Source organism: Quercus lobata, chromosome 3 (genome assembly GCF_001633185.2).
Source record: "Quercus lobata isolate SW786 chromosome 3, ValleyOak3.0 Primary Assembly, whole genome shotgun sequence".
Classification (NCBI taxonomy): Eukaryota; Viridiplantae; Streptophyta; class Magnoliopsida; order Fagales; family Fagaceae; genus Quercus; species Quercus lobata.
This window is the reverse complement of record NC_044906.1, coordinates 18049045-18075937: the sequence shown is the minus strand read 5'-3', so window position 1 is coordinate 18075937 and position 26893 is coordinate 18049045. Positions and strand designations below refer to the sequence as shown.

Sequence of the window (26893 nt, the reverse complement as noted above, 5' to 3'; positions counted from 1 at the left end):
CACATTTAAGTAATGACTTCTTCATCAAATTATAACACAAATTGAAGTCATATAAGAGCAAATCATGTAATAGTGTAGTTTCTTAATCAATTTAAGATTTTATAAAATTATTTTAGTCTACCTCATAAATAGATAGGTTCCCATGTATAGCACGGGTTAACAACTAGTTATTATTATTATTGGATTTTAATAATTTATTTATATTAGACTCTTCACTTTTTGCACAACATTAACTCACTTGTAACAAAAATTTCAAAACTTTTTTTTTTTGAGAATAAAATTTCAAAAACTTAAATAATACACGTTAGGCAAAATTAGACATTGGAATCTAATTTAGGTAGTTTTTTTATATTATATGCTCTTGCACAAGGTTAGCTCATTCTTTAGTCTTACCTTCGAACAAATCATTCTCATTCTTTTAAAAAAAAAAAATCATTCGCTTCTCAAAAAAAAAAAATCATTCTCATTCTTGACACTCGTTACTCACTGCTTCGCTCTCCGATCTGCCACTCCACCACCATGATTTCTCCTTTCGATTTTGAAGTTCCGAAGCTAAGCCGAAACCAAACCCGACCCGAGTTGGTAGCTGAGACTCTGTGTCGTCATTGTGAAATGGGTAAATCAACATCCTCTCTTCTTTTTATATGCAATCGTTTGATTATTAGAGTAGTAAGCCTTCCATTTCGTGCTTTTACTTCTCATTATTGTTCTACTATTAGAGAAAATGCGAAAACCCCATATCAGAATCGGAATCAGTTGTTGAATTCTGTGAGAGATCACTGCAAATCTGGAACCTTTAAGAATCTTGATCATGCCTTAGGCCTGTTTGATACAATGCTTCACATGCACCCTTTGCCTTCCATTGTCGATTTTACTCAGTTGTTGGGTGCCATTGCAAGAATGAAGCATTACTCTGTAGTCGTTACTCTAATTCAACGAATGGAATCATTCGGAATCTCTCTTGATGTTTATACTCTCACTGTTTTGATTAATTGCTACTGTCGTTTGAACCGGGTCGATTTTGGATTCTCTGTCTTAGCAACAATTTTGAAACTTGGCTATCAGCCAAACTGTATAATTCTAACCACTCTTGTCAACGGCCTCTGTCTTAAAGGTAATATTTTTGGAGCTGTGAGGTTGGTAGAGGAAATGGTGAAGAAAGGGTATGAGCCTAATGTGATTACTTGTGGAACAATAGTAAACGGTCTGTGTAAGATTGGCCAGACTGGTGTGGCTATTAGGTTGCTCAGGAAGATGGAGAAAGGGCGTTGTGAACCCGATGTGGTGCTGTATAGCACAATCATTGACAGTTTATGTAAGGATAGATCGGTAACTGAGGCTTTAAACCTTTTATCTGAAATGATGAGTAAAGGCATTCAGCCAAATGTTGTCACTTACAATTGCATAATTCAAGGACTATGCAATTTTGGCCGGGGGAGGGAGGCGGCTACTTTGTTGAACGAGATGGCACAAAGGAAGATCATGCTGGATTTGCGAACCTTTAGCATATTGGTGGACACACTTTGCAAAGAAGGGATGTTGAGGGAGGCAAAAGAAGCATTTGAAATGATGATTCAAAGAGGCATTGATCCTGATAAAGTCACTTACACTTCTTTGATTGATGGTTATTGTTTGCAAAACCAAATGAATGGGGCAGTTAAGACGTTTAATATGATGGTTGAGAAGGGTTGTTCACCCGATATGTTTAGCTATACCATATTGATAAATGGATATTGCAAAAATAAAAAAATTGATGAGGCAATGCGTATCTTTCATGAAATGTCCAACAAGGGAGCGATTCCTGATGTTGTGACTTACAACACTCTTATCAATGGGTTTTTCAAAGTGGAGAGATCCCAGGCTGCACTGGAGCTATTCCATAAGATGCAAGCTTGTGGCCAACACCCAAATCCCCTAACCTATGCCATCTTGTTAGATGGATTTTGTAAGAATAGACGAAGTACTGAGGCAATGGCATTGTTTCGGGAGATGGAAGAAAAAAAGTTGGACCACAATATTGTGTTTTACAACATCTTGATTGATGGTTTCTGTAATGTTGGGGAACTTACAACTGCAAGAGAAATCTTTAGTGGTCTTTTTGCAAAAGGATTGCAACCTAATGTTCGGAATTATACTATAATGATCAAAGGATTTTGCAAGAATGAACTAGTTGATGAAGCGGGTGAGCTGCTTGAGGAAATGGATAGCAACGGTTGTTCACCCGACCATCGCACATATAACACATTAATCCAAGGGTTATTGCAACATGGTGAGACATCAAAGGCAGTGCAATATCTCAAAATGATGGTTGACAAGGGATTTTCGGCAAACGCAACAACTGCTGCCATGTTTATTGACTTGCTGTTGTCTAATCAAGTAGATGAAAATATTCAAAAGCTGCTTCCAAAGTTTGAGTGAAGGTTATTTAGTTTCTCAAGATCAAGAACAACTTTTATATTTTAACCCATCACTAGTCATTATGTGAGTGATGTATATTTGCTTCCAGTAAAATTTAATACTTTTTATGAGATGGTATTTCTTTCCAATTCTGTGCACTAGATTGTTTGTGCCTTCTACTGTCCGATCTTTTGTTGCGATTTTATTGTGCACTCATTTTGTTGCATTAAACCCTTTCTCATGGATAGGTGTTTCAATAATGCATTGTTTGTGCCTTGTACATTTTAATAATGCATTGTTGGGGAACTGGCTTTGGTGTTATGCCACTGAAACTAATTCTTTATAGAGAAGTGTTGTGGCTATGAAGTATGGGTGTATATTGGGTGATTGGACTTCCTGTGTGCTTAAGGGACCATATGGTGTGTCCCTTTGGAAGTATATTAAAAAATGGTGGGGAGGCTTTCTCGGTATGTCAAGTTTGGTTTGGGTGATGGTCTCAGAGTTCGTTTCCGGCTTATGGTGTGGAGATCCTGAAGGATGCTTTCCGATGTTGTACCATATAGCCAGAAATAAGGAGGTGTTCATGGCAGAAAATACGAATTGGAATTCTGGGGTTCTTCAATGGGGTATTTTGTTCACTAGATCTGTTAATAATTGGGAGGTTGAGATTTTGCAATCATTTCTTTGTCTTCTGTATTTCTTTAAAGTTACAAGGGCTAAGGAAGACCAGATGTTTGGGACCCCTACTAGAAGTGGTTTATTTGAGGTCAAATCCTTCTATGAAGCTTTTATTACAGGTCACTCCCCTTATTTTTTTGTGTAAAACCATTTGGAAGGATAAGATTCCTTCTAAGGTAGCTTTTTTCACATGGCCTGCAGTTCGGGGACAAATTCTTACCATAAAGAATCTTCAGAAGCAGAATAGATGCCTTGTCGATTGGTGTTGAATGTATAAGCACAGTGGGGAGACCACCGACTGTATGTTGCTTCATTGTGACATTGCACACGATCTATGGTCTATGGTGTTTTGTTTTTTAGTGTGAATTGAATTATGCCGAAAAGGGTGGTGGAGTTGATGGGGTGGGGAGCCATGCCTCGTTGGGTTATGTTGATCATTTGGAAGGAGAGGAGTCTTTGTACTTTTGATTTGATTGAGTGTTTGTCTGCGTAGCTAAAGTTGTATCTTTTACAATCCATGTTTGATTGGTCAGCTGCCTTAACTGGCCACTATTTTTCTACCTTAGATCATTTTTTAGATTCATGTAGTTTTAGTTGAAACTTTTTTGCATCCTTGGTACACTTCCGGTGTACTTGGGGATCACTTTTGTTTAACTTTCAATAATGCATTATTACTTAACATAAAAAAGAAAAAGAAAAAAGAAGAACAGCAAAACAATCTGCAACATAAGCTTTATGTGATGATTCACTTCCCATTCATAACCAGAATTATTTTACTCCACTTTTTATGTTCTAAATTGGTGCTTTCTAAGAGCAGAAAAACAACTTATTCCATAAGCTTCATAGAATAGCTATACATTATCAAGCAACTTCTCATTAGACCACAAAACTAAATGATTAGCAAGGTGACATTCAGACTGGCACATACCAATTTGAAACCTTCATGTGAAATTGAAAAGATCATTTCTTGAATGTTTATGCATTGATACTGCTGCAATGCTACAGAAATTCGTACAATTGCACAAAGAGATCGAAATTTCTGCTTTACCTGAAAATAATAGAAGAAAAAGATAGGGAGGAATGTAAACAGTTCTTTCCTGCATAGGACTGGGAAAAATGACTATAGTTAACTGAATATATAGAATGAGATACCTCGTTAGAGAATGCTATTAAAGAAGCACAATCAGATTTTGGGAATTTCTTTCTGTGATGTCTTGCGAGTAGAGCCATTAACTGCAGATGTACTAATCATTATCATTACAGAGTCTATTTATTCCTTATGGATTAAGGCTCAGCTGAGTTGAGTTTTGAGTACAAAAATTGACCTATAACAATTCCAATCCAGCCTTAACCACTGGAGGCAAGGCCCAGGGGGTAGCACAAAGAACACTAAAAATATGCATCATTAAGGACGACATACCTGACCTCCTCAGAACTATAACCATGAAGATGACCACCATCCTATGGAAAGATCAAAATGATCAAAGATTAATAAACAGAAGAATAATTTTATTTATGCAATACAAGATACTGAAATGTTTTAGAGATGACAAATTGTCAACTTTCAAAGATCTCAAAGCATATATGATTTCTTCAATAGCCATATAAAGCCTCTCATTTGCATGTATGCAAGACTACCATGGAACACGAAACTAAAGAACGAAAAGGTATACCATGATTATTCGATAAGTCTGCTTATGGTAGCCCTTTTTTCCCATGAAAGGCCCAACACTGTGAAGCAAACAGGCAGCTTCAAGGTATTCAAGATCCCTTTCATTCAAGGAGGCAGCAACCTCTTCACATTCTCTCAAGCCTTCAAAAATCACCTGGACAAACATTTAGTTAATATCATTGGATGTCTTTAAGCAGTCCCATATAATAATGTCTATGAAAAACCGTATAAATGTTATGTATCTCATCAGGTTCAACTTCTTGAATTGTAAATCAGATCCTAATGTGCAAAAATAAGTACAAGACACATGGTAATCACCACAATCTCATTAGGTTCAATAAGTACAACCAAAAAAAAAACCGAGATTTAGAGCTTTTAGTTAAAAGCTCTACAATTTCCTGTTCATGCTTTATAAATCCATAACTTTAAAGCACTATTCACTGTAATCTGCCAAAAGCGCAAAATGCTATTGCTCTTTTCAGTTGAGCTTCGTTATGAATCAAACTCATCAAAGTGACGCTTGTTGAAGTTCTATAAACTTTATAAAGGAAGAGATTTGCTAGCAAAAGAGTTCAGAAAGATTGCAACTTTGTTGTGAAAACGTTCATCTTTTCTCTTACAAGTTACAACTGAAATAAGACTAAGATCGCGTGGCAAATTATGATTGGAGAAAGATCACTTAGGAATCGAATATTTTGATCCCAAAAAACTTTTTTTTTTCTTTCAGAGTTGGAAACTAGTGGAATCTATTCTGATGTTTTAGATTTTTGAGGAAACACGATTTCCATCTATTTAAGGAAACATGAATCCTAGTATCAGTCAGTGATGTGATGCAAGCAGCAAAGACACAATGCAAGAAACGAGTTTATACAAACTGTACATACACACATAAAGTGTCGCTGAGGAGGTTTGGGCAGTGAAAGAAGATGGCGATGGGCATCAACCTCTGCGTTTCTTTAGATTTGCAAGCTGTGGAAATTGAATTCGATGCAAAAATTTGGTTGTTGATTCTTAACATGCTAATGCTGCGATTGTGGCGTCAACCAGGTTTTTTTTCGTATTAATAGGAAAATTATAGAATATACTACGGACCCACTACTATTCGCAAAATGTAAAATGGAAAATATATTCTATAATTAAGGCTTAAGTAAGGAAGTATTAATTAGTTTATATGGCTCGATCATAAAATGTAGATTTTTCTATTATCACAAGTTTTACTACTTTAAATTTAAAAATTGATATATTATCAATTAATAATTCAAATATTTATTTATGAAATAATTGAAATCCACCGATCACATCTATTGCCAATACTTTTAACAATTTTCTTCTAAAATTTGTATTCTACCCATTAATCATGTTTATTGCTACATTAGTATTTTTTTTAGCAATTTTATTCTAAAATTTGAATCTCCTCTCATGATATCATACATAAATTAACAAAAACATCATTCTATCGTCTTTTCTATGTAGAAAGATTCCATTTACGATTACAATACGAATGATGGTGGAGGAGTTAATGTTAACGGAAAATAGATAATAACGTTAAAAATGTCGGACTTTGGGTATATGGCAGTTGTCATTGACTCTATGTGCAAAGAGGAGCTTCTTTGGGATTTGAATATGATTTTTGCAACGACACAATTTTAGTGGTCTTTTTCATTCAACTATCATTTTCCAGGTTTTCTAAGTAAAAACGCACATGGTTCAAATTTTCTATCTTTATTTAACTGTTACTTTCTGGTGTTTCTAATGAATACGTACAATGTTCAAATTTTTCTTCTCCTAACTATTGAATTATTGAAAAAAAATAATAATAAAAATAAGTTAATTCCATAAAACAGAGGGAAAGTGAATTTCTCTGCGACTAAACATAATCTATATATCTATATATATATATATAGAGAGAGAGAGATGCTATGTCTACAATATTTTTACAACAAATCACAGTTAGTTATTTATTATTGGTTCAAATTTCAAACTAATGCTAAGATTACTTTTTTTGTCCCAACAATAACAACTAGTAATAACTTGTCACTTAGGATTTATTGTAAAAATATTGTAGATATATCATTTCTCATATATATATATATAACCAAAATTTTTTACTTTTTATTAACCTCTCCTGAGCTTGCCACATCATTATCATTATTATTTTTTTAAAACAAAATTATTTAACTTTTTTTAATTAACAATATCAACTTCAACCCGAGGAGGACTAATCTTTGACATCAACATGCAAAATCCAAACTTAACAAAGAGTGAAACTCTATCATTCTAACAAATCCAACTTAAACTCAAACTCTCATCCACTTCTCTCGTGTACATTATATGGCTCTATAAAGTTTAAAGAATACACTTCTAGGATTAATGTAGGAGGTGATCAGTGGTGATTATTTATTAGCGCAGCTTTTTTTAGCAGTAGAAGAGAAACAATGGTGAGAGAGGTTTTGGTTTTGTTTTTAGAGATGGAAAGGATTTAATACTTAGCGTTTTATTTATTTATTTTATTTTATTTTTTTGTAATTCGCGAGTTGTTAGGCATTACTGCATTAGTTACTTTACCACTACTACTTTTAGACTTCAATTCAACTATTTTCTCTCCCTTTTTTTTAGCAGGTTAAGCATACATCGTTTCATTAGCTTTCAATCTAGCAATTCAATATTGCAAATCAAGCATAGATCGTTTCATTAGCTTTCAACCCAGCAATTCAATATGCAAGGTATTTGATGAGGATAATTTATCTGTTTCATGGGCTGAGAAACTATGGTGGCAATTTGAGAGGTAATTTTTGTTTTTGTTTTTTTGACCCTGTAGATACACAAACATAAAGCTTTGGTTTATTTCTTCATTAGTTTTCAACCCAGCAATTCAATATGCAAGGTATTTGATGAGGATAATTTCTCTGTTTCATGGACTAAGAAACTACGGCAGCAATTTGAGAGGTAATTTTTGTTTTTTTTTTTTTTTTTTTGACGCAGAAGATACACACTGCATCAACAGTCAATGCAAACATAAAGCTTTATTTCTTTCTCGCACACAAACCTCCCTGTAGCAATGCAATAATTAAACCGCATTAGTATATGTAGGATTTTTTTATATTAATTTTTGGAGTGCATGTCAAATTTCTGTTTCATCCCATCCCATTAAAATTTATAATTGATGTGAAATGAGTTATTGTACCTTCAAGCAAATTGAATACTTTTATACTTTCATTTGAAACATATAGAAATTTAGCATGCTATTCTGACTAATGCCAGTTAGAACTTCTTGATTAAATCATGTATGCATGCACTAATTTGATTTGGATTTTCTTCATTGATAGTGTTTGCAACAATACTTTAAAACAAAAACTTGGAGTAAATGGTATTGTTCAAGTATTTATTTGAGCAAAGTAAATACATATAAATTTCTTTAAATTATCTCATACATAGCACGGGTTAACGACTAGTTTAATAGATATTCACATTATCTTAACACAATTTTATTCCCATGACTCCCCATTCCAATGTTAGTCAAAGACCACATTTGATATTTTTTTATACTAAAATTCACTTTTAATCTTTTGTATCAATATATAAAACCTGCCAATTGATAAAAACAAGAAATGTTAAAATGCTAAAGTTATCATTAATTTTATTATATATAAAATAAAAAATAAAAAATAAAAACCTTACAAATTGATATGACACATTTTAGTGTCATATCAACAAGATGATAAGTGCATTTTTTTTTTTTTTTACTTTTATTGATTATTTTGTAAATTAGTGTATAGTAAAATTTATAACGTCCTTAGTATTACTCGTAAAAATATATATATATATATATATATATATGTGGGGACCGTTCGATCAATGAGCCCATAGAGTTCAGAATTGATTCAGGATTGTTGGGCCCTTGGCCCATCCGAGGATGTGTATCCATCCGAGAAAGTCAAGTCAAGACATAAGGCAGTTATTGAAGGGGATGGTAGCCAACCTCACAAGAGTAAGGTTCTGTATCCGTCCAAGGACACCATACTCCTCGGCATTATGCGTTCGAGGATGATCGGGACGTGGTCTTATTGCGACCAGATCTCAGAATTAGGTCATCGCAAAAGATAGAATAACCGACCAATGATGAAAGAGATAAGGCAAACAAATATCTATAACTACAGCTGCCTCCACATTAATGACCTCTCAACCAACTCTTTGGCCGCATTAATGTGGAGGTGATACCTGAACAGTAAGGAAGCAGGCTTACAGTTGCCCATGGGAAGTTCCAGGAGATGCTAGATGGGACATAAAGAAATCCTCCGGACCCAACCTACACGTGTGCGGTGAGGATGGAACGCAAAGGGGGGTATATAAACTAAAAGAAGAGCATGAAGAAGGGGGATTGGAACAAAAAAAGAGAAGAGAAAAAGACATAAACAGAAAAGAAGAAAGTAAGAGCAGAGAAAAAGAATTGCACTGATTACCAAAGAAAACGTTCGTTGTACCAACTTAAGACCTTTAACGTGCTTGAGAGTGAATCTTTTTAAAAGGGACTACAGTTAACCTAGTTCTTTACACCCACGCTCTACAAATCATATTGTCTGGGCCTTTTTACGTGCGAACCCAACACTATTACGGTTCGTTACTAGATCGTGTCCTTACAATATATATAATGCATAAACACCCTAAAAGAAATTAGAAAAATTTTATTATCAAATATTTGAAAAGTAGCAAAAGATAAATCATAGAAAATTTAATGAGCCCTACCTTGAAATAGCAAATTACAAATTTTCAATTTTCAATTCATGAAGGATTCGCTCCATCTTTGTCTTGATTTTGGCAATGGCACCATTGCCAAGGTTTATTATCCAAAAATTAAGAACAAATCCTAGAGAAGTGATAATATATATATATATATATATATATATATATCTATCTATCTATATAGGCTTTTAGGGTTTTCATTTAAAAGGAAAACAAATTTAAAAAGCAAAGTAGTGAGAATGAGACTATGAAAGTCATAGGGACAGGCTAAAATTTTTTACTGATGGATAAGAGATTCAAGCTTCAAAATGCCTTAGAGTTTTGTGAGTGTGAGCATTCTCTTTCATATGAGTAATAGTGTAAAATTGCATTTTAACCAGCACATTAAGTATGCCTTTTCAAGCTTTTTTCTCTCTTTCGTTTGTAGGGTTGCCAACGCCAAGAGCATTCAAATTCTAATTTACACATGGGTGTGATGTGATTTTCATTTAAGTTCTGATTGAAACAAGATCATTTTTATGTTACTTTATTACTGACATAATTTTTTGAACACTATACCATCTCAACAATAATGAAAAGATTATGAAAAACTTTACGTCTTTAAAATAAATGCAATGTAGTTTTTATTTTCTCAATAATTTAACTATAATCATAAGAAGCTAAGAATATATTACATTTAATAGGCATAAAAAATAAAAGTAGTCATATGAATAAATACAGACAGTGTTTTTCTTGTTGCAAGAGAAAGATATAGCGATATCCCGTGCAATGTATTAATACGTTATAAATTTATATAAAAATATTTTGGTATATTTTTTAACACACACATGAAGAGAGATGAAAAGGTTTTTAAAGAAACTTACAGTGATGTATAATCAAAAGGGTCTAACTCTTGAATATACAGCATAAGTTTTAATATTCACATATATTTTCTAACTAAGTCGTGCATCGTACGAGGCATAGTACTAGTATATCATAAAAATTTATAAGAAAAACTAATAGTCCATTTGGATTGATGTGGAGGATGGAGGACTAGAGTAGAGTATATAAGAATTGGTCCAAAATTAGTATATTTTTATCTAACTCTGCTCTACTCCCCTCCACTCCCCCTTCAATCCAAATAGGCCCTAATTTAACAATTAATGAGAGTGTAGCCACTTTTCACAAAAAGAAAATAGCTACGATTTCTAAAATTCAACTTTTATATTATCATATTAGTATATGATATATATTTTATAATAAAACGTAGTAATTTTTTTTTTTTTTAAAGACGTCTTTTTAGACGAAGTAGTTCACCATAATAGAAAGTCTGGCTAAATATTCTATTAATATCTCGAATTGTGCTATGTGGATGGAGGTGTTTTACCACTTTTTCATTCTGTATTTCAAGCTGATATAGCCGGTTCTTTCTTATAAAGTCTTCAGTTTTTTTCTTTTTCCCAAAAAGTTCACCTTAATAAAAAGTTAGAAACTAGCATGTTTGGTTGTATTGTTTAAACAACACAACACGTATTTTCACAACATTTTTTTACACATACATATTTTCACAACATTTAAACAATGTTACTAGTACAACATTACCAAACAGACATAAGTCTATAAATACCTTTCGGATGCAGCGGATATGTTTATAGAGGCTAGAAGTTGTTGAGGCAAAAATGCGTGACCTTCGTAAAATATTTTTGCAAAGAGCGTTATGAACTGTTATATAGAAGCGACAATACTCTGTTTTGTCGCCGTAAGAATTCTCGTAAGTAAATTTCAAGGGACATTTCGTTTTGTTATCTTTATTGTCGCCGTAAAAATATTGCTTTGAACTTTGAAGCATCAAATGACAAGTCTCAGGCTCTCAACTTATTTGGGCTCTCATTCTCACCCACTGCTAAAAGCCCAGCATCACTGTTTATTGGTGCATATGAATATGGGTAGAATATTGCTTTAATTTTTTTTTTTAAATTATTGTCTTTTTTTATTGTCAAGGATTCAATGTTAAAAATTGTTAAAGTTATTACCACAAATAACTTTAACAGTGCTCCAAAATATTTAAAAATAATAAATTAAAAGAATATTATGCCAATTCACCTTTATTAAATTTCCTCTAATTATGCGAAAATTATCTCCGGCTTCTTTTGCATACAACATACCCCTCCAAATTATTACTATCACGGTAAAATGTTTGTGTTAATTAGTATTTTTATAAAATAAAATAAAAAAATTTGATTAGAACAAGCTTTTTAAAGTTTTATTTGTTTGTTTAGGTACAAGTAAAAATGTATTTTTATTCAATTTAATTTTCAAGCAAAAAAAAAAAAACCAACTTAACACACTAGAAAAGTACAATCTTCGGAATCTTTGTGTTAAATCAAACATTACAAAAGATGGGGGGAAAAACAAACACTAAACATTAAACAAGAGAAGTGTTAGTAACAAACAAAATATTTTTATTTTTATTTTTTGGGTTTGATAAGCAATGACAAAAAATTATGATTTGCAATTAGTAGAACTTCTACACATAATAGGAATATATGAATCTTATCTCATGTTATATAAGAGCATTGGCAAAAGGAGTGTTAATTGCTAAATTTTTGGTATTTGACACACCAAAAATCAACCCTCGTAAGATGTGTCAAATGTTAAAAATATTTGGCATTTGCTATAGTATAGATCTATCAATGGGACGGTTCGGTCATATGCTCTATTTATTTTTTGTGCATTTTTTAATCACCTTTCTCTCTCCTCTAGTAAAATATCTTTGCTTTTCTCTCTCACAACCACTCATCCTCTCACCCTCATACTCTCTCTCTCTCTCTCACAGCCACTCATCATCTCACAGTCAGACTCATTCTCTCACCCCTTGAATATTGACCGAATGCCTCTAATAAAGCAAGAATAAAATATTAATTAAAAAATAAAAAATATATTTAAATAAAGTGATAAAAAAATAGAATATGTGATATATAATATACTGTAAAGTGATGTGTTAAAAAAAAAAAAAAGTAACTTCTTCATGTGACAAAATAGCTTTTTTTTTTTCAATACTTGATGTCAAGGGTGGAATTATGAATTTTTGTTTAGGGGGCGAGAACAAACTGTTGTATTAGTTTATAATTCAAGAAAAACTTAACAGTATTGCATTCGTACATACATATACACATACATATATATGTATGCATATATATATCTTTGTACCTTAGTTTTTATATTTTAAGTCATAAATTTTTAATTCCAAGGTAATATATATATATTTATATATTTATTATATACAAGATTTATATATCTACAAGATTATCTTATTTGAAAACTTTACATCTTTCTAAACTCTACATAATATACACAAATTTTATAATTTGTTATAGACACGTATTACAAATATTCAAGATTGGTTTTTCCAAATGTCAAATACAAAGACAATTTGAGTAGAAGCCAATATGGAATTCAAAATAGTGAATAAAACCTATCAATTGGGTAAAAGAAATTAAAGGAAAGAAAATAAAATCATAAACCATAAGATAAATAAATAGAAATGAAAAATGAGAGGAAGAGTTTTATACCTCTCAAAAAAATCTATGGTGATTAGCCTGTTAATTTGGCTAGAAAACACTGTTACCAATACCATTTTTATTTTGGCCTCTTTTAAAGGGTATCGGTAACCAAAGATAGATATTGAAGAGAGCTTAAGCTAATGAATAGAGATTTTTTGGGTGACTAGTAAGGAAAATGAAGTTGAAAAAAGTGGTAGTGAAGGTGATGAAGTTTATATAGGAATCTATTACTAAAAAAAATAAAACTAACCACCGACTAACTTGTTGGGACTTAGGAGGGGGATGGAGAAAGTTTTACAAAATTTAAGGGGTGTTTGATAATGTTGTTTAAACAACAGTTTTCAATGTTTAAATACTCTAACACATATTTCCACAACATTTAAACAACGTTACTAGAAATATCTTACCAAACGGTCTACTAGTCTAATTGGGAGGAGGACAAGGACAAATCATAGGTGGAGGGCCCAGTATCATTGGTTTTGGTGGCCTAAGTCTTACAAAACTAAATTTTGTCTCAAATTTTACCTATTAAAAATCATATTTGAGTAATTTTGGGGGTGTCTTGCCCCCACTACGTTGCACTTAGTTCTGCCCCTTCCTTGATGCTAGGGCTCTTAACTCTATCTGTCCACTTCTCATGATGTAGTTTTTATTTTAAAAAACGTGTTTAAAAGAAAAGAAATGTTAGCCATTTTTAACTATTGGAGTCTTGTTAAGTGAGTCTTGTACGCACCAAGCATCACACACACACATTTATTTAGTTGACCATGATTGAATTGAAGTTCTTAATCATAAACAAAAGCATTGAAAACTAATTAAATTTTTTTTTTTTAAATGTTAGGTGAAATTACAAGGGCTAGATAATACTAAAAACCATGGAATTGGTCGAAAGTAAGTCCTACAATATAATATATACAAACTCATACTATATGACATTGCTCAAACTCTACTAAATCTTATCTCATCTTATATAACTCTGTCTCTATGCCCCTTCATCTCATGTAATTTTGATTTTAAACATGTTTAAAAAAAAAATTAAAAAAGAGAGAGAGAGAGAGAGAGAGAGAGAGAGAGAGAGAATGTTGGCCATTTCAACTATTGGAGTCTCGTTAAGTGAATCTCACCAAGCATCACATATATACTTTTCTTTTATTTTCTTTTATTTTCTTTTCTTTGAATCACATATTTTCTTTTCTTTGAATCACACACACGCATATTTGTGAGTCATTAATTAGTTGATCATGATTAAATTGAAGTTATTAAACACCAACGTAAGTGTTGAAAACTATTTAAAAATTAAAAAGAAAATGTTAGGGGAAGTTTTACAAGGGCTAGATAAAACTTTTTTTTTTTAATTATCAAAAAAATAAAACAAAATAAATTTTTTTTTTTAAGAAACTTGGCTTGATAAAACTTAAAATCATGGAATTGGTCGTATCAGTTGATGTGACGACAGTCACGACACTATCTTTATTCTTTTGCAGCCCCTTAGATAAATCGTTTGGAATATATTTTTTATTAGATTTAAGAACTATTATAATATGGAATTAGAAAAAGTTTATAAAAAAAAAATAGTAATACTTTGGGTTCTGACTAGACTGTATACTTCTGTTTAGGGAGGTTTGAAAGTTTTCCAATCTCTGGGGAAAAAGTAAAAGCAAAAATAAAAATAATGGAAAAGAGAAGTTGAAGCATTTTCCAGGAAACACTGGGTTTGTGGAAAAACTGTTCTGTGCTGGAAACTTCAGGGAAGGAACTTGTAATCCCCACCACGCCTAGTGACCATAAGATGATGAGTATTTGACTAAAAACACCAAAAATTAAAGAAGCCCGAAAGTTATAACTACTCAGCCGGTATGATCTTTTTGATCGGGACCTTTCACCGAAATTTAAAGCACAGCCCAATTCTTCTTTGCTTTCCCATTAAAGAAAATTCATTTCTTTATAGGTTGGAGAGACAAAGATAGTGACAAACTATAGCAACCTGCAAGATCTTGAAGTAAACCTACCATTCAATGGTTATAAACGTGCACATGTTCATTAATGGTTATGTGCACATGCATCATGCATCTACTATAAACTTTTTTTTTATTTGCTCTATATATATATATATATATATATAATTTGATAGATAGAATGGGTAGGGGAGAATTTTTTTTTTTTTTTTGAAACATAGGTGGGTGAGAATTGAAATTGAATGTTTTTGTTAGAAACATAAACAAATGCGAGTTGAATTACAAGACTCGTGACTTTATGTATTTTTATTTATATAAAAGGCCTAATTGAGACTCGTGTTGGTGATTTCTTTTCTTAGCGACCTTAGCGAAAATAGAAAGAAAATTAACATAAAGATTTATGCTGTTTAACAGTATGCCTATTTCCATAGGAATGGGCGGCTGAGAATTCCATCATGAGAATATGATGAGTTTACAAATTTGGTACATTAAATTTCCCAATATACCCTAACCAACACCCCCATAATCTATTATTATTCTGCCATAGCAAAACAAACTTCAATAAAAAAACCCAAAAATTTTATGACCAATGACTACATAGAAAATACAACTTTTGTTACAATTGTCCATGTGACAAACTCTGAGTAGTAACAAAAAAACAAAAACAAAAAAATCCATATTAAAGTGACAGGTAGCCAACTACAATCTGTCACCATAGAATATATTTTTGTTTTTTGGAGAAGAGACTCACATAAAATATGAATGTGTTATAAGTTATGACTTTAATATGATATTAAAATTACTCTTAAAATACATTTTAACCTATGGTTCCACTCCTACCCATGGGCCTCTAAAATAGAGATACATGTTACTTTCTCATTGAAAAGACACTTACCTTTGTGAACTTAAATTCCAATGACATTGCAAAGAATTTCACTTGAAACTGCGTTTTTTTTAAAGTTCAATCGTACATGCTTTCGAAGTGTAACTTAGTTTAGACTTAGAGTGCCCAATTTTCTTGCCGTCAGGCCCGTCACACTCTACAAATAATTAAATAAACGTGTATCTATGTTTTCTATATAGAATTTTTGTCACCATTTACAAGTACGCGTCAGTTCACCGTGTTTTCTTGCTCTCTACTCTTTGTCTGAAAAATCATACATTAATCTGTAGCATCTTTTAGCATCGTGGTTTATACGGTTAATGTACTTTTCAATCATGACGCGGTTGTTTTGTTTTTTATAGTTAGAATAATACCAAAGTTAGAATAATAACGGCGTGTTTTTTTTTTTTATAAACAGAATAATACGAAAGTGTTAGAATCTCCAACTTTGTACCTTTTAATGATCAAATTCTCATCTGTTCAAAGCTGATGCTACTGTGTAGACTTGTAGTTTCCTAATAAGAAAATTTGAAACACAACCATTTCCACCATAATTGAATTGGCAAGTTTTTAACGGTTTTCATCTCGACTCGTCACTAAGAAAATTGGAGACCACATCGATAATGAACAATGCTACTATACACAACAATTTTCACAATAATTAAATTAACAAATTTTTAACGGTAGAAAACCTCTACCGATCACTAACATTATTGTTTTACTTACTATTAACAACTTGCAAGTTAAGGGTGTCAAATTTTTATCAATTTTTTTTTATTTTTATAGACTTTCTCCATGAATAATTTAATATAAACCTTTCTTGTTGCTTTAATCTTTTCATGGGATAAAATCGCCTTGACTTTTAGGATTATACCGCGTCATTTACAAAGTTTGAATTTTTTTTTTTTTTTTTTTTTTTAAATGAAACTTCCTTGTACCTTCCTATGGTTAGACTGGTGTATAAATAGAATAGGCTGTTGAAGGTTTTTTGGTTACTCTTGGGCTCTTAATTGTTAGGCTTTAAGAGTATGTTCAATCTAGTGTTCTTAATAAATACCATAGCACTTTCAGTTTTTCTGCTACTCTTGGGTTTTTGAGTTTTATGTTTTGAGAATATGTCAATCTAGTTATGTTATAAACACCATAGTTCTTTCAGTTTTTGGGTTGCTCTTGGGTTTTTGAGTTTGTTCTTTTAGAAGTTGAGTCTTAATTGTTTGTCTTTGATGGTGGAGAAGAGGCGTCTTAACGGGAAGGGCGGTGATGACTTTGAAAGGTCCAAGCGCAGACAAGCACTTCAGGCTTGGTTGGTTTAGTTTTATTTATTTATTTATTTTATGATGCGGATGTTTTGGCGTTTGTGTTTGTTGCTTTTCTCAATGTTTTATTGGTTTCTAAATGTGGGTTTTGTGTGTCCTTTTGTGCAGTGCTTTCAAAAATATCATCACTGAGCTGCTGAATGGAAACTTCTTGGAACCTTTTCTTAGGAATCTGGTAAGTTGATTCTGTGTCATAAACTTGTATATTTGCATAAGTGTTGTTTGTCTATATTTTTCTTAGCTAACCTCAACTTTAGTACTCAAATATGAGATATCAGCTTTAGCTACCATGCCTCGTATAATTTTTTGTTTTCCTTTCCTCTCAATGTTTTGATGGTGTATGGATTCTCGGTATAACTTCTTTGGTTGCATAGCTTTATTGACTGATACAAGACTCTCTTTTTGACTGGAAGTTTGATTTCATAGGCTAGTTGGTGATTGGTCTCGATGATTATTTATCTTGACTATTTGAGAGTAATCTTTCTTTACCATACATGTCATGACTTATGAGGGGTTAGCCATGTCTATACAATATCTTAAAAAGGATTAGTAACAGTTGAAACTTGCCAAAATTGTTTATGTAAATCGCTTCAAAGGCACCTGGTGTGAAACTCAACACAAGCTAAAATTCATTCAATTCTCAATTGTGACAAGTACTTTTACTGTATTGCATAGATGCATCCCCAGATTGTAATTGTACATGCAAAATAAGCTAAACTGTGCTAATATCAGCAGGATTAGATAGTTTGGATATGCTTTCATTCGCTAAAAATATTCTTCTGGTTGTCAATATGGTGTTGAAATTTTGGAATTGCTGATATTCATTGAGATATTAAAGTGCTTTTACTTTCAAATCTCTTGAGTTCCTGATACCCTATATGTGTCAAATAGGTGCGAGAGGAGGTGCAACAAGCCTTTCTACCAGTACTTCAACCGTCTCTAAGGTCTGTTCTTTGACTTGATTGTTTTCTTGAATATTTATACCACACATACTCGGTCTCTCTGATACCTTTCAGCAGGTCAAGTATCAGGTGAAATCAAGATTGATATAAACGATCTTTCTCACTCTGACCAGATGACTATGGTTGAGTACCATCAGTATCCTAAAGGTTTGCTGTTCCCTTAAAATGAAGTATTAGCATGCTTCATGTGGTCACAGTTTGCGCCCCCTAACATGCAGAATAACCCAAATTTAAACTGCTTTTTCCCACCAGATGACTAGATTTTCACTATTTTTTTTTCCACACAAACAGTCCAACATTGGGTTTTTGTGTCTTGTTGCAGAACCTCATTTCATCAGGCTGGAACATCTGGAGTGAGGAGTCTGCAGTTGCGCTTTGTCAATAAATTGTCATCAAAAATATTTACAAACAATACTATAAGAGCTGAAGATGGTACACCCATTGAAATTAAACTGTTTGATACTAGCTCCAGGACTACAGTCAAATCTGGTCAGCTTTCTTCAATAAAGATTCGTATTGTTGTACTCAATGGTGATTTCCCTTTCGATGAAGAAGAGGACTGGTCTGAGCAGGAATTCAATGCCAAAGTTTTACAGGAAAGAGAGGGTAAAAGGCCATTGTTATGTGGGGATGCGACCGTGACCTTAAAGGAAGGTGTTGGTTCCATTGGTGACATATATTTTACAGACAATTCAAGCTGGATGAGAAGTAGGAAGTTTAGATTAGGAGCAATTGTGCAAAAGCCTCATGCTGAAGTAGGAATTAGGGAAGGTCGAAGTGAACCTTTCATGGTGAAAGATCACCGTGGAGAAAGTAAGTCATAAGAGCTTAACTTCAGCTCCTTTTGATCTTTAATAGTAGAGGCATAATTATTACATTTCTTGAAGTAGTTCGTACTTTTGCTATTTAATTTCTAGTGGATATTCTAGTATGCTTCTATTATGCTTAATATCACTAACATCTTTACCATAACTAGACGTATGAAACTGAAAAGCAATCTCTTTGTTCAGCAAATCAGAAACACTTCCCTCCATCTTTGAGTGATGAGATATGGCGGTTGAAGACAGTAGGAAAAGATGGTGCATTCCATCAGCGATTGGCATCTCACAAAATTACAACTGTTGGGGACTTACTGCGGAAATATGTAATCAATCGAACCGAATTACGCAAAGTAAGAGACTTCTCTGTGTTTGGATTATAGTTCCAAAGCACTTTTAGTAGTTAAAACAAATTTTTTTTTCTTAGCTAATCTAATTTCTGCCACGGAAATGTAGATGTTTGGTAGGATCTCAGATGGGACATGGGATGCAATCATAGAACATGCTATGACCTGTAATAAAGATGATGGAATGAAGTATATTTACCAGATAGCTGGAGAAAGTGTTTGTCTGTTATTCAATTCCATCTACCAGGTTGTAGCAGCAACATTCGATGGACAAGAATATTGTCCTCTGGATTCACTCAACTATTATCAGAAGGTATGCATTAATATTCTTTTGAGTACAGTTATCCATTAATTAGAAACTGATCACCTTCCCTGTTACTTCCTTTTTAAATGGCAGCAATTGGTGGAAACTCTGAAGCAGCATGCTTATGAAAATGAGAATGATATCGTTCCCTTCAATGTAGCACCAATAGCTAGGTTTCCAATGGTCTCAGCAGGTCTGCAAGTTGAGCCATTTAGTGTTCCAGAACAAGGTTCACAACAATTTGACTTCCCAGTCACACATCAAGGTACTAAAAACTTGTATCATGTATCCATATCCCAAACTGTTTATAAGTATCATTCTTCTCATTTCTTTTCATTGGCTAATTGTATCATATACTACCTTTTAATCTACCAGGTTCTCTTTTTTTCCTTTTTCTTTTGTAATTATGTTTCTAGTTTTTCCTAAGTAGCTAACAGTCTATATTTCTGCAGATCAACCAGAAACATTGCTGGGTTTCAACCATTCAGAAAACCACCCAGCAGAAAGTAGCTATCAATTAGAAGATTCTATAGTACAGAATAGTCATGCAATGCTGAGGAACAGCTCAGCGATGGAGGAATATTTACCCGGACTCAGCAATGCAGGATATGGTTGGCCACCAAGTGTTTCGGAGGTGCAAGATTTTACAAGTGGTCTTCTAGCAGGAAATGGCATAGCTCCAATTATAACATGGGGGCCGGAAAATGGTTTTTTCCTTGCTCCAGGCAATGAAGCAGATGTTGGAAATTCTCTTTTTCCCAATTCAGGTGTACGTATTCTAAGCACTAGAAAGCCAAAGGCATCTTGGTGTAAGATTCGGGCTGCTGTCAAGTGGGGGTCAGTTAGGAGGGGAGTGGCAGCTAGAAGAATGCAAGCCTACTGTATTAGCACTAGTTTAGGTGGTTACTAGGCTCAAATTGTTAAGCAGGTTTCTCATTAGGAATTCTTTCCTCTAAAAAAAAAGAGGCAAGCTTTTCCTATATTTCTTAAGCTTAGTTTGTAAAGTCCCTCTTTTCTAGCACTATCGTCGTTCCCTTCCATATCAAGTGTAATGTAGGGTTCAAGTACTAGTGTGCTGCATTTTCCTTTTCTGTGCAATTGTGTACATGGTAATAAGTGATCTTTGTAAAAATGGTTTTCCTGTCCAAAAAGTAAATGTTACAAGAAGCAATTTTTAGGACATTACTTTACATTTTGTCTTTGGAGAAGTAATCAGAGCTAAGTGGGTAAATAGTGTGCTTAAGATATAGATTATGTACTTACTTATTCAGCCATGCTGCTTTGGCTTCCATTACACTTGATGCCACCATCGTTAGAGCTCATTTTAATGTCACTTCCTCCCAAATTCCATAGACGCAGGAGCCTTGTGCAATGGGTACAACCTTTTTTTTCCTCCCTCCTATATCCATTCATTGAGAGCTTTGATACATTAGATTTAAACAAGTAATGGAGTCAGTTGAATCCTAATTGAAAAGATATCATAGTTTAGTTGAGATAAGGGATGAATCCCAAGCAAAACATGCAATAGCACACAAAATTGCGGAGAAAATACTGTAATGGATGACAACCAGTGAAATAAACAGCAAATTAACAAATTATCTACCCCATTAAGTATAATCACAGATAAAAAATAAAATGATAAAAATAGAGTCCAATAATCCAAAATTTTTCTACATTCAAATATGAAAATCTATGCATCAACAAAGACACAAACCAGTGAATATAGCATATTATTGTATAAATGTTACTTATTGCCCAAGTGCTCTTAGCAGCCTCATTTTTTTTTGAATTGGCAATGAAAAAGACCTTAATCAGGCCAAGATTGACAAAGAGTTCCAAGAATTTTTCTATTTTATTTTGCTTTTTGCATTTTGGTGAGAACCAAAAGAATTCAAGCTAATGAGCACTGACTTGTGGCAGGCTTATTTCAGTTATCCTCAACTACCAAATCCTGCTAAACTTTCACTGCACAGTGCAGAACCCCACCACCCCATAGCTCAATTTGATGCAAATCATACAAAAAAAAGGACTTGTGTTTCTTGGATTATCAATGTAATTTTTCTCAGTAAGATAATGTGTCATTCTTCAGTAATTACTTTGAAATAATAAAAATAAAACAACCCCCTGTCAATGTTCATAGAAAAAAATAATAATAACAATCTTCCACCTACTGAAAATTACATTTTCATATTGATCTACCTTGAATAAACACTCGTGTAACTGTTTCACACACACACAAAGTCAATGGCCACTGCAGTTACCCCTCACCTTAAAACAAACCATCTAATCACAAGTCATACAACTACAAAACCCAAAAAAACAAAAACCAAAGAGAGAGAGAGAGAGATCTACATGAACCAACCTGAGAAGACCCATCAACCATGGATTAAACAGACTTCCCTAGCTAGCAAGCAAGGTATCACACACACCCCCATGAACACTCTCTGGTTCATATGGTTGATGGCACTAAGGTTCCTTTCCAAAACTTTCTCAAAACTGTGAATGAGCTTAGTTGAACTGAACTGGAGATGAATTTTCGTGGTGGGTATTGAACACAAGTACTTTATATGTCATTGTTGGTTTTACCTGTTGCATGACTCGCTCGGGGATGTCATCGCTGGTGTTGCATTTTGTGGTGGTTGTGTAACTGGTGTTGGTCATGGTGAGTCATGTGGCCGGTCTTTCTGTATGTCTATAATAGTGATTATATATATATATATATATATATATATATATTTTGTTAGGGTGCTATTGACCATACTGTCCGAATAGTGTTCTTTCCTTCCACATTTATGAAAGGTCCATTAATTAAATTTATAAGGGTCTATTAAAAATGTGAGAGAAGGAAACATAATTTTTTCATGTTCCAAAACTACTTAAGAATTTTCCGAAAAATGAGATCTAAGTACACTTAAAAAAAAAATTTAGGATACTTTTGTTTTACCTTTATACAATTCAAAATTTTCATTTTTGATTATCCATGTTTGATTTTGTTTTCGAATTGATCATACCGTCTATTACTATAAGTAAATAAGTAAAGTGACATTCATTAACACATTGATTTTGCTTGTAGTTTACCCGTAAACCAACGGAAATAATCTCATTCAAATAGCTGTTCATGCCATGGACAGCAAATAATACGAATTTCAATTATTAGAAACATAATTAAAACGGTAGAGTGTAGAATAATGATAATTTAAAGTTAATCCAGTTTTCTTTTTTCTTTTTTTTTTTTAATTTGAAAGAGTAGGGAGATAGTTTGTAAAAACCCAAATAACAGATTTGTAAGACTCAAATAATATTGGGTCATGGGCAAGAACAAGCCTAACACGTACTCCCCAGATAAAAGCCTCTACAAAGGGCATATATCTTAGGCCGTGAATTAAAAGATACATCATTATCCGTCCAACGATAAATTACCCTCGGTAAAATACTTCTACCAAGCTAACAATGTCAGCTTAAGTTCCAAGCCTCTGAGGAATAGTCTCAAAATAAATGGGACTATCCAAGGACGCTTTCTAAAACTTCCAGATAAATTTACAATAATCAATCTGACACACTTGCATTTAATTTTGGATAATTGATTAGGATAAGATAATAAGCCCCAAAAGTCTTTATTCATCCTAACGTTGAGGAAAGAAGAGCCCAATACTCCAATAGGACAAAGGGCTGTCCAGTTGAATAAGGACATCTCATGCTAAAGAAGAAAAATGAGCAAATACAATAAACGATAAAGATGATCCTTTTATCCCAAAAAAAAGGGCTAAAGATGAAGAAGAAGAGGAAGGTGAAGTATAAAAGGAAAGAGGTTTATAGAAAGAGGGAGATTTTTTCCAGATTTTGAGAGAAATGAAAAGAGAGATACACAGTATAAAATGTAGTGAGAAAAACTTGATGAATAAAGCTTTGATCCTATATTATTCAGGAAATTGTTTGGTTTTTACTCAAATCTCCCATTGTGGATTATTACAAACCCGTAATATAAATTAATTGTGATCATAAACCTAGATTAATCAAAGTTTAATTATGTGCTTCCACGTAAAGTTAACCCACTTTGACTGTTAATTGAGTGCCCGTAGAGTTTAAAACATAGCATCAACGTACGTGTACAATCCATTATAAACCTAAAATAAAATCTGTAGTGGATTAATTGGAGCTGGACTTTAATTGGAGAGAAAGTACTTATAATAATAGATCTTGATGCATGATTGCATTCTCAAATCATTTTTTTATGAAACCTACGTCAAATTTTAATCCAACGGATTACTGTTTTTTACTGCTATTAGTCCATAGTTTTCAAAGATAATATAGTACAAAATTAATCCAACGTGAGTTTAATCATTGCAATCTAGGACTACTTGAATAATTTGTGTCATCTATGGTTGGTTTGTGTCCAATGAAATTGTGAATAGAGCATTAGTTGAATGCACTACATTTGTTAAAAGATGTCCTTATAGCACGCTCACATATTGTGTTGATTCCTCCCATGTCATCGAATCCAAATTGATTTCATATGAGACCAAAATGTAAGCCATCCAATATGCTAACAATGCCATCATTGTTGGAAAGGACCCTTAATTCTTTTTTTTTTTTTTTAATAGATGGATTAGTTGAATTGATTGGAAGAAGGAGAGTCTTTTGTCCTCCCACTCAATTTTGATAAACCATATGAACAAATCGGTCTACTAATTTTTGGTCAATACCTAGATAGCAACCTTTTTAAATAATTTATAGCAAAAGGCAAGGATAAAAGCAAAATTCCAAAAAGAAAAAGTGGAGGCTGCTTTCAAAAAAAAATATTGTCATTCAAGATCTATCAAGACGCACGATTGAGTGTTTTGTGTAAAACAAATGCATATGTGTCCATACTTGATACAATAAGGAAATTATTAAATAGAAAAAAGATATTCAGAATGATTACAAATATTTTATTTTAGAAAAAAAATTACTATAGCGTGGCCTATTTTCACATTGAAATTTATTGTAATAATGCTCTTTAAATGTTTGTATAAAGAAAAGCATTACATCCATAATATTTTTACAACAAATTTTAAGTGGTAAGTTATTATTAATTTTCATTTGAATCTACTGTTAAAATTACTTTTTTATCTACAATTAACAACCCGTCAATTCGTTGTGAAAATGTGGTATACATAGCATTTTCATTATATAAAAGACCTTCTCACTTGAGAAAGACTAATATACTTTCCCATTGATATTTCCTTGAAACTTGGGCTAGGCCTCTTCGCAAGCTTGGGTTGTTGGGTAGGCCCCTTTAAACATGGTCCTTATTGTGGTATACTCTATGGTTATGGATCCCTTTATGTTTTGACTCCTGTGTTGAGATTCTTTGGGCCAACACTTTTAACTTGGGCCCCTAAAAATTTGGGCTTATTACCAATTTAATGTGGCCCGATGTATGAAAGTATTATCAAAATTAAAAAAGGAAAACGAAAAAGAAATTATAAAATAATGCATTAATATAATCTTCCATTAATGAAAACAACGATTTTAATTAAGAAAGTTCTTTCTGTTCAATAGTTGCCTACTTTATCTTTACATTTGGATTAGCCAAAGTAATACGGAGTAGATTAACCCTAACTTTCAAAAGTTAGTAATGTTATTTATTTATTTGTTTATTTTAGAATCAAAAGGTTCCAACATTTCCAACATTGATTTTTTCCCCCCAATGTTTGATCTATCTATTCAATTATGAATCTTAAATCATAGTGTTTATGAACAGTTTTTTTGTCTCAATTTTGTTTACAAATAATTTGATATTTAGTTTTTTATTATTTTAAAATTAGCTTTTAAGTTTTACACCATATATTTAATTGTAGAGCAATGTTTATTACACACATTCTTATAAACACGTATAAAAAAACAACTAAACTGTGACTTGAAGTCATAAAAAAGCAATTGAAACTATAACTTGAAAATTGCTTTTTCATGTGTGTAACAATATATGTACAATAGTTTTTATCCTTTATATATAAATTACTAAAAATTATACTTTTTTTTTTTAATAAATACTATGCGATTAAGTTTTTTTTTTTTGAGGGAATTTCAACCTATGACGTCTGCTCCTGATAATAGCTCTTTATCATCAAACCAAGATACCAATCAATTTTTTGGTGTAGACGGAGATTGAACCCCAGATCTCTTATACTATGCAAATAAGTTGTTTCTGAATGCACTCTAGTATCAACCATAGTATAAGATTCCCTTTTTCATTTTTATAGTTGGGCAATTTTATTATTATTATTTTAAAATCTAAACTATGAAAAATGATACATTATATAAACCAAATTTAGGATTTTTTTTTTTTTTTTTTTTTTTGGTAAACCAAATTTAGGTTGTGCTCAGTACAAAAGACCCTACTTTTGTCACATAATCTCATCCCAAACTTAACAACGTTAAGATTATAAAATAATAAACCAAAAACAAAAAACCTGACACTAGAGGAATCTTTTCAGGAAAAATAAAATAAAATAAACACCAAGACAAAGTCAATAAATTTATATAATAATACTAACAAATACCACCAATATTATTTTAACAAAAATTATAAACTAATGGAATAAATATAAAAATAATAATTAAAATTTGTTCATATTTAAAAAATTGACATGTTAATTTTTTTTTATAAACAAAAGTAAAATGTGTAGTACTTATCATCTTAAAGAAAAAAAAAATCATACACCAATGGCGTACCATCGCAATCCACAAAAGTCCAATGTTAATTTCACTTCTAGCAAATAAAATATACTAGGAGTCTATAAAATGTCTTGAACATTCTGTTTAAACATAGTTTCCGATGCTCATTTTTCTCCTCTCTCGCGATGATTAGAGACCAAGTTTGAGTTTATCAATTTAAGGATCAAGTTGGTCAGTTTTGAAAAATTGTAGACTTGACTTACATTAGCTAAAACGTCAAGGTGTTAATTGTATTTTACCCAAAAAAATTAAATAAAATTTGAACTCATTCCATCTCAATTTGTTTGTCATCTATTTGAGATGTTCCAAAATATTGTCATATTTCTAAAAATAAAACCCATTAATTTACTAATGTTTATGTTATATCCCTACAATTTAGTTCTATAGTTGCATTTCCAATATTCTTTTTTGGTTATGTTTTCTCAGTTCTGCTTCTCCTCCTCCGTTCCTTGCTTCTCAAATTGATAACAGTGGTTGGTATTAGCAAAAACAATGGGCGCATTAGAGTTGATTGAAGTTTCTCTAGCTCTTCTTTGTTGGTTTACAAGTATGTGAATTAACC

At 32.5% G+C, this 26893-nt stretch overlaps 2 protein-coding genes across 4 annotated transcripts; both read left to right on the top strand.

Annotated features, from left to right (window-relative positions):
* The first annotated feature begins 404 nt into the window (after nt 1–404).
* Nucleotides 405–3588, top strand: LOC115979452 (putative pentatricopeptide repeat-containing protein At1g12700, mitochondrial). The gene has a single exon (XM_031101502.1). The coding sequence runs from the start codon at nt 520–522 to the stop codon at nt 2416–2418; it is 1899 nt and encodes a 632-aa protein (XP_030957362.1). The 5' UTR covers nt 405–519; the 3' UTR covers nt 2419–3588.
* Nucleotides 3589–16851: 13263 nt separating this feature from the next.
* On the top strand, nt 16852–20794 carry LOC115981878 (calmodulin-binding protein 60 D-like). 3 transcript variants are annotated; one of them, XM_031104298.1, is made up of 8 exons: nt 16852–17170; nt 17292–17358; nt 18075–18127; nt 18468–18958; nt 19156–19316; nt 19420–19623; nt 19708–19879; nt 20076–20794. In XM_031104298.1, exons 1-8 carry the CDS (start codon nt 17091–17093, stop codon nt 20522–20524), a joined length of 1677 nt encoding a protein of 558 aa, XP_030960158.1. In that variant the 5' UTR covers nt 16852–17090; the 3' UTR covers nt 20525–20794. The 3 variants fall into 3 exon arrangements, with proteins under 3 accessions (XP_030960158.1, XP_030960157.1, XP_030960159.1); XM_031104297.1 differs by having other exon boundaries at nt 20067–20746; XM_031104299.1 differs by lacking the exons at nt 16852–17170; nt 17292–17358 and adding an exon at nt 17398–17534 and having other exon boundaries at nt 20067–20746.
* Nucleotides 20795–26893: the final 6099 nt, after the last annotated feature.

Excerpts from the sequence above, each read along its gene's own strand:
- LOC115979452 (XM_031101502.1), top strand. The coding sequence starts at position 520 with ATGATTTCTCCTTTCGATTTTGAAGTTCCGAAGCTAAGCCGAAACCAA.
- LOC115981878 (XM_031104297.1), top strand. The coding sequence starts at position 17,091 with ATGGTGGAGAAGAGGCGTCTTAACGGGAAGGGCGGTGATGACTTTGAA. Across the intron at positions 17,171-17,291 it reads AGACAAGCACTTCAGGCTTG|TGCTTTCAAAAATATCATCA; the intron begins GTTGGTTTAGTT and ends CCTTTTGTGCAG. Across the intron at positions 19,624-19,707 it reads CACTCAACTATTATCAGAAG|CAATTGGTGGAAACTCTGAA; the intron begins GTATGCATTAAT and ends TTTAAATGGCAG.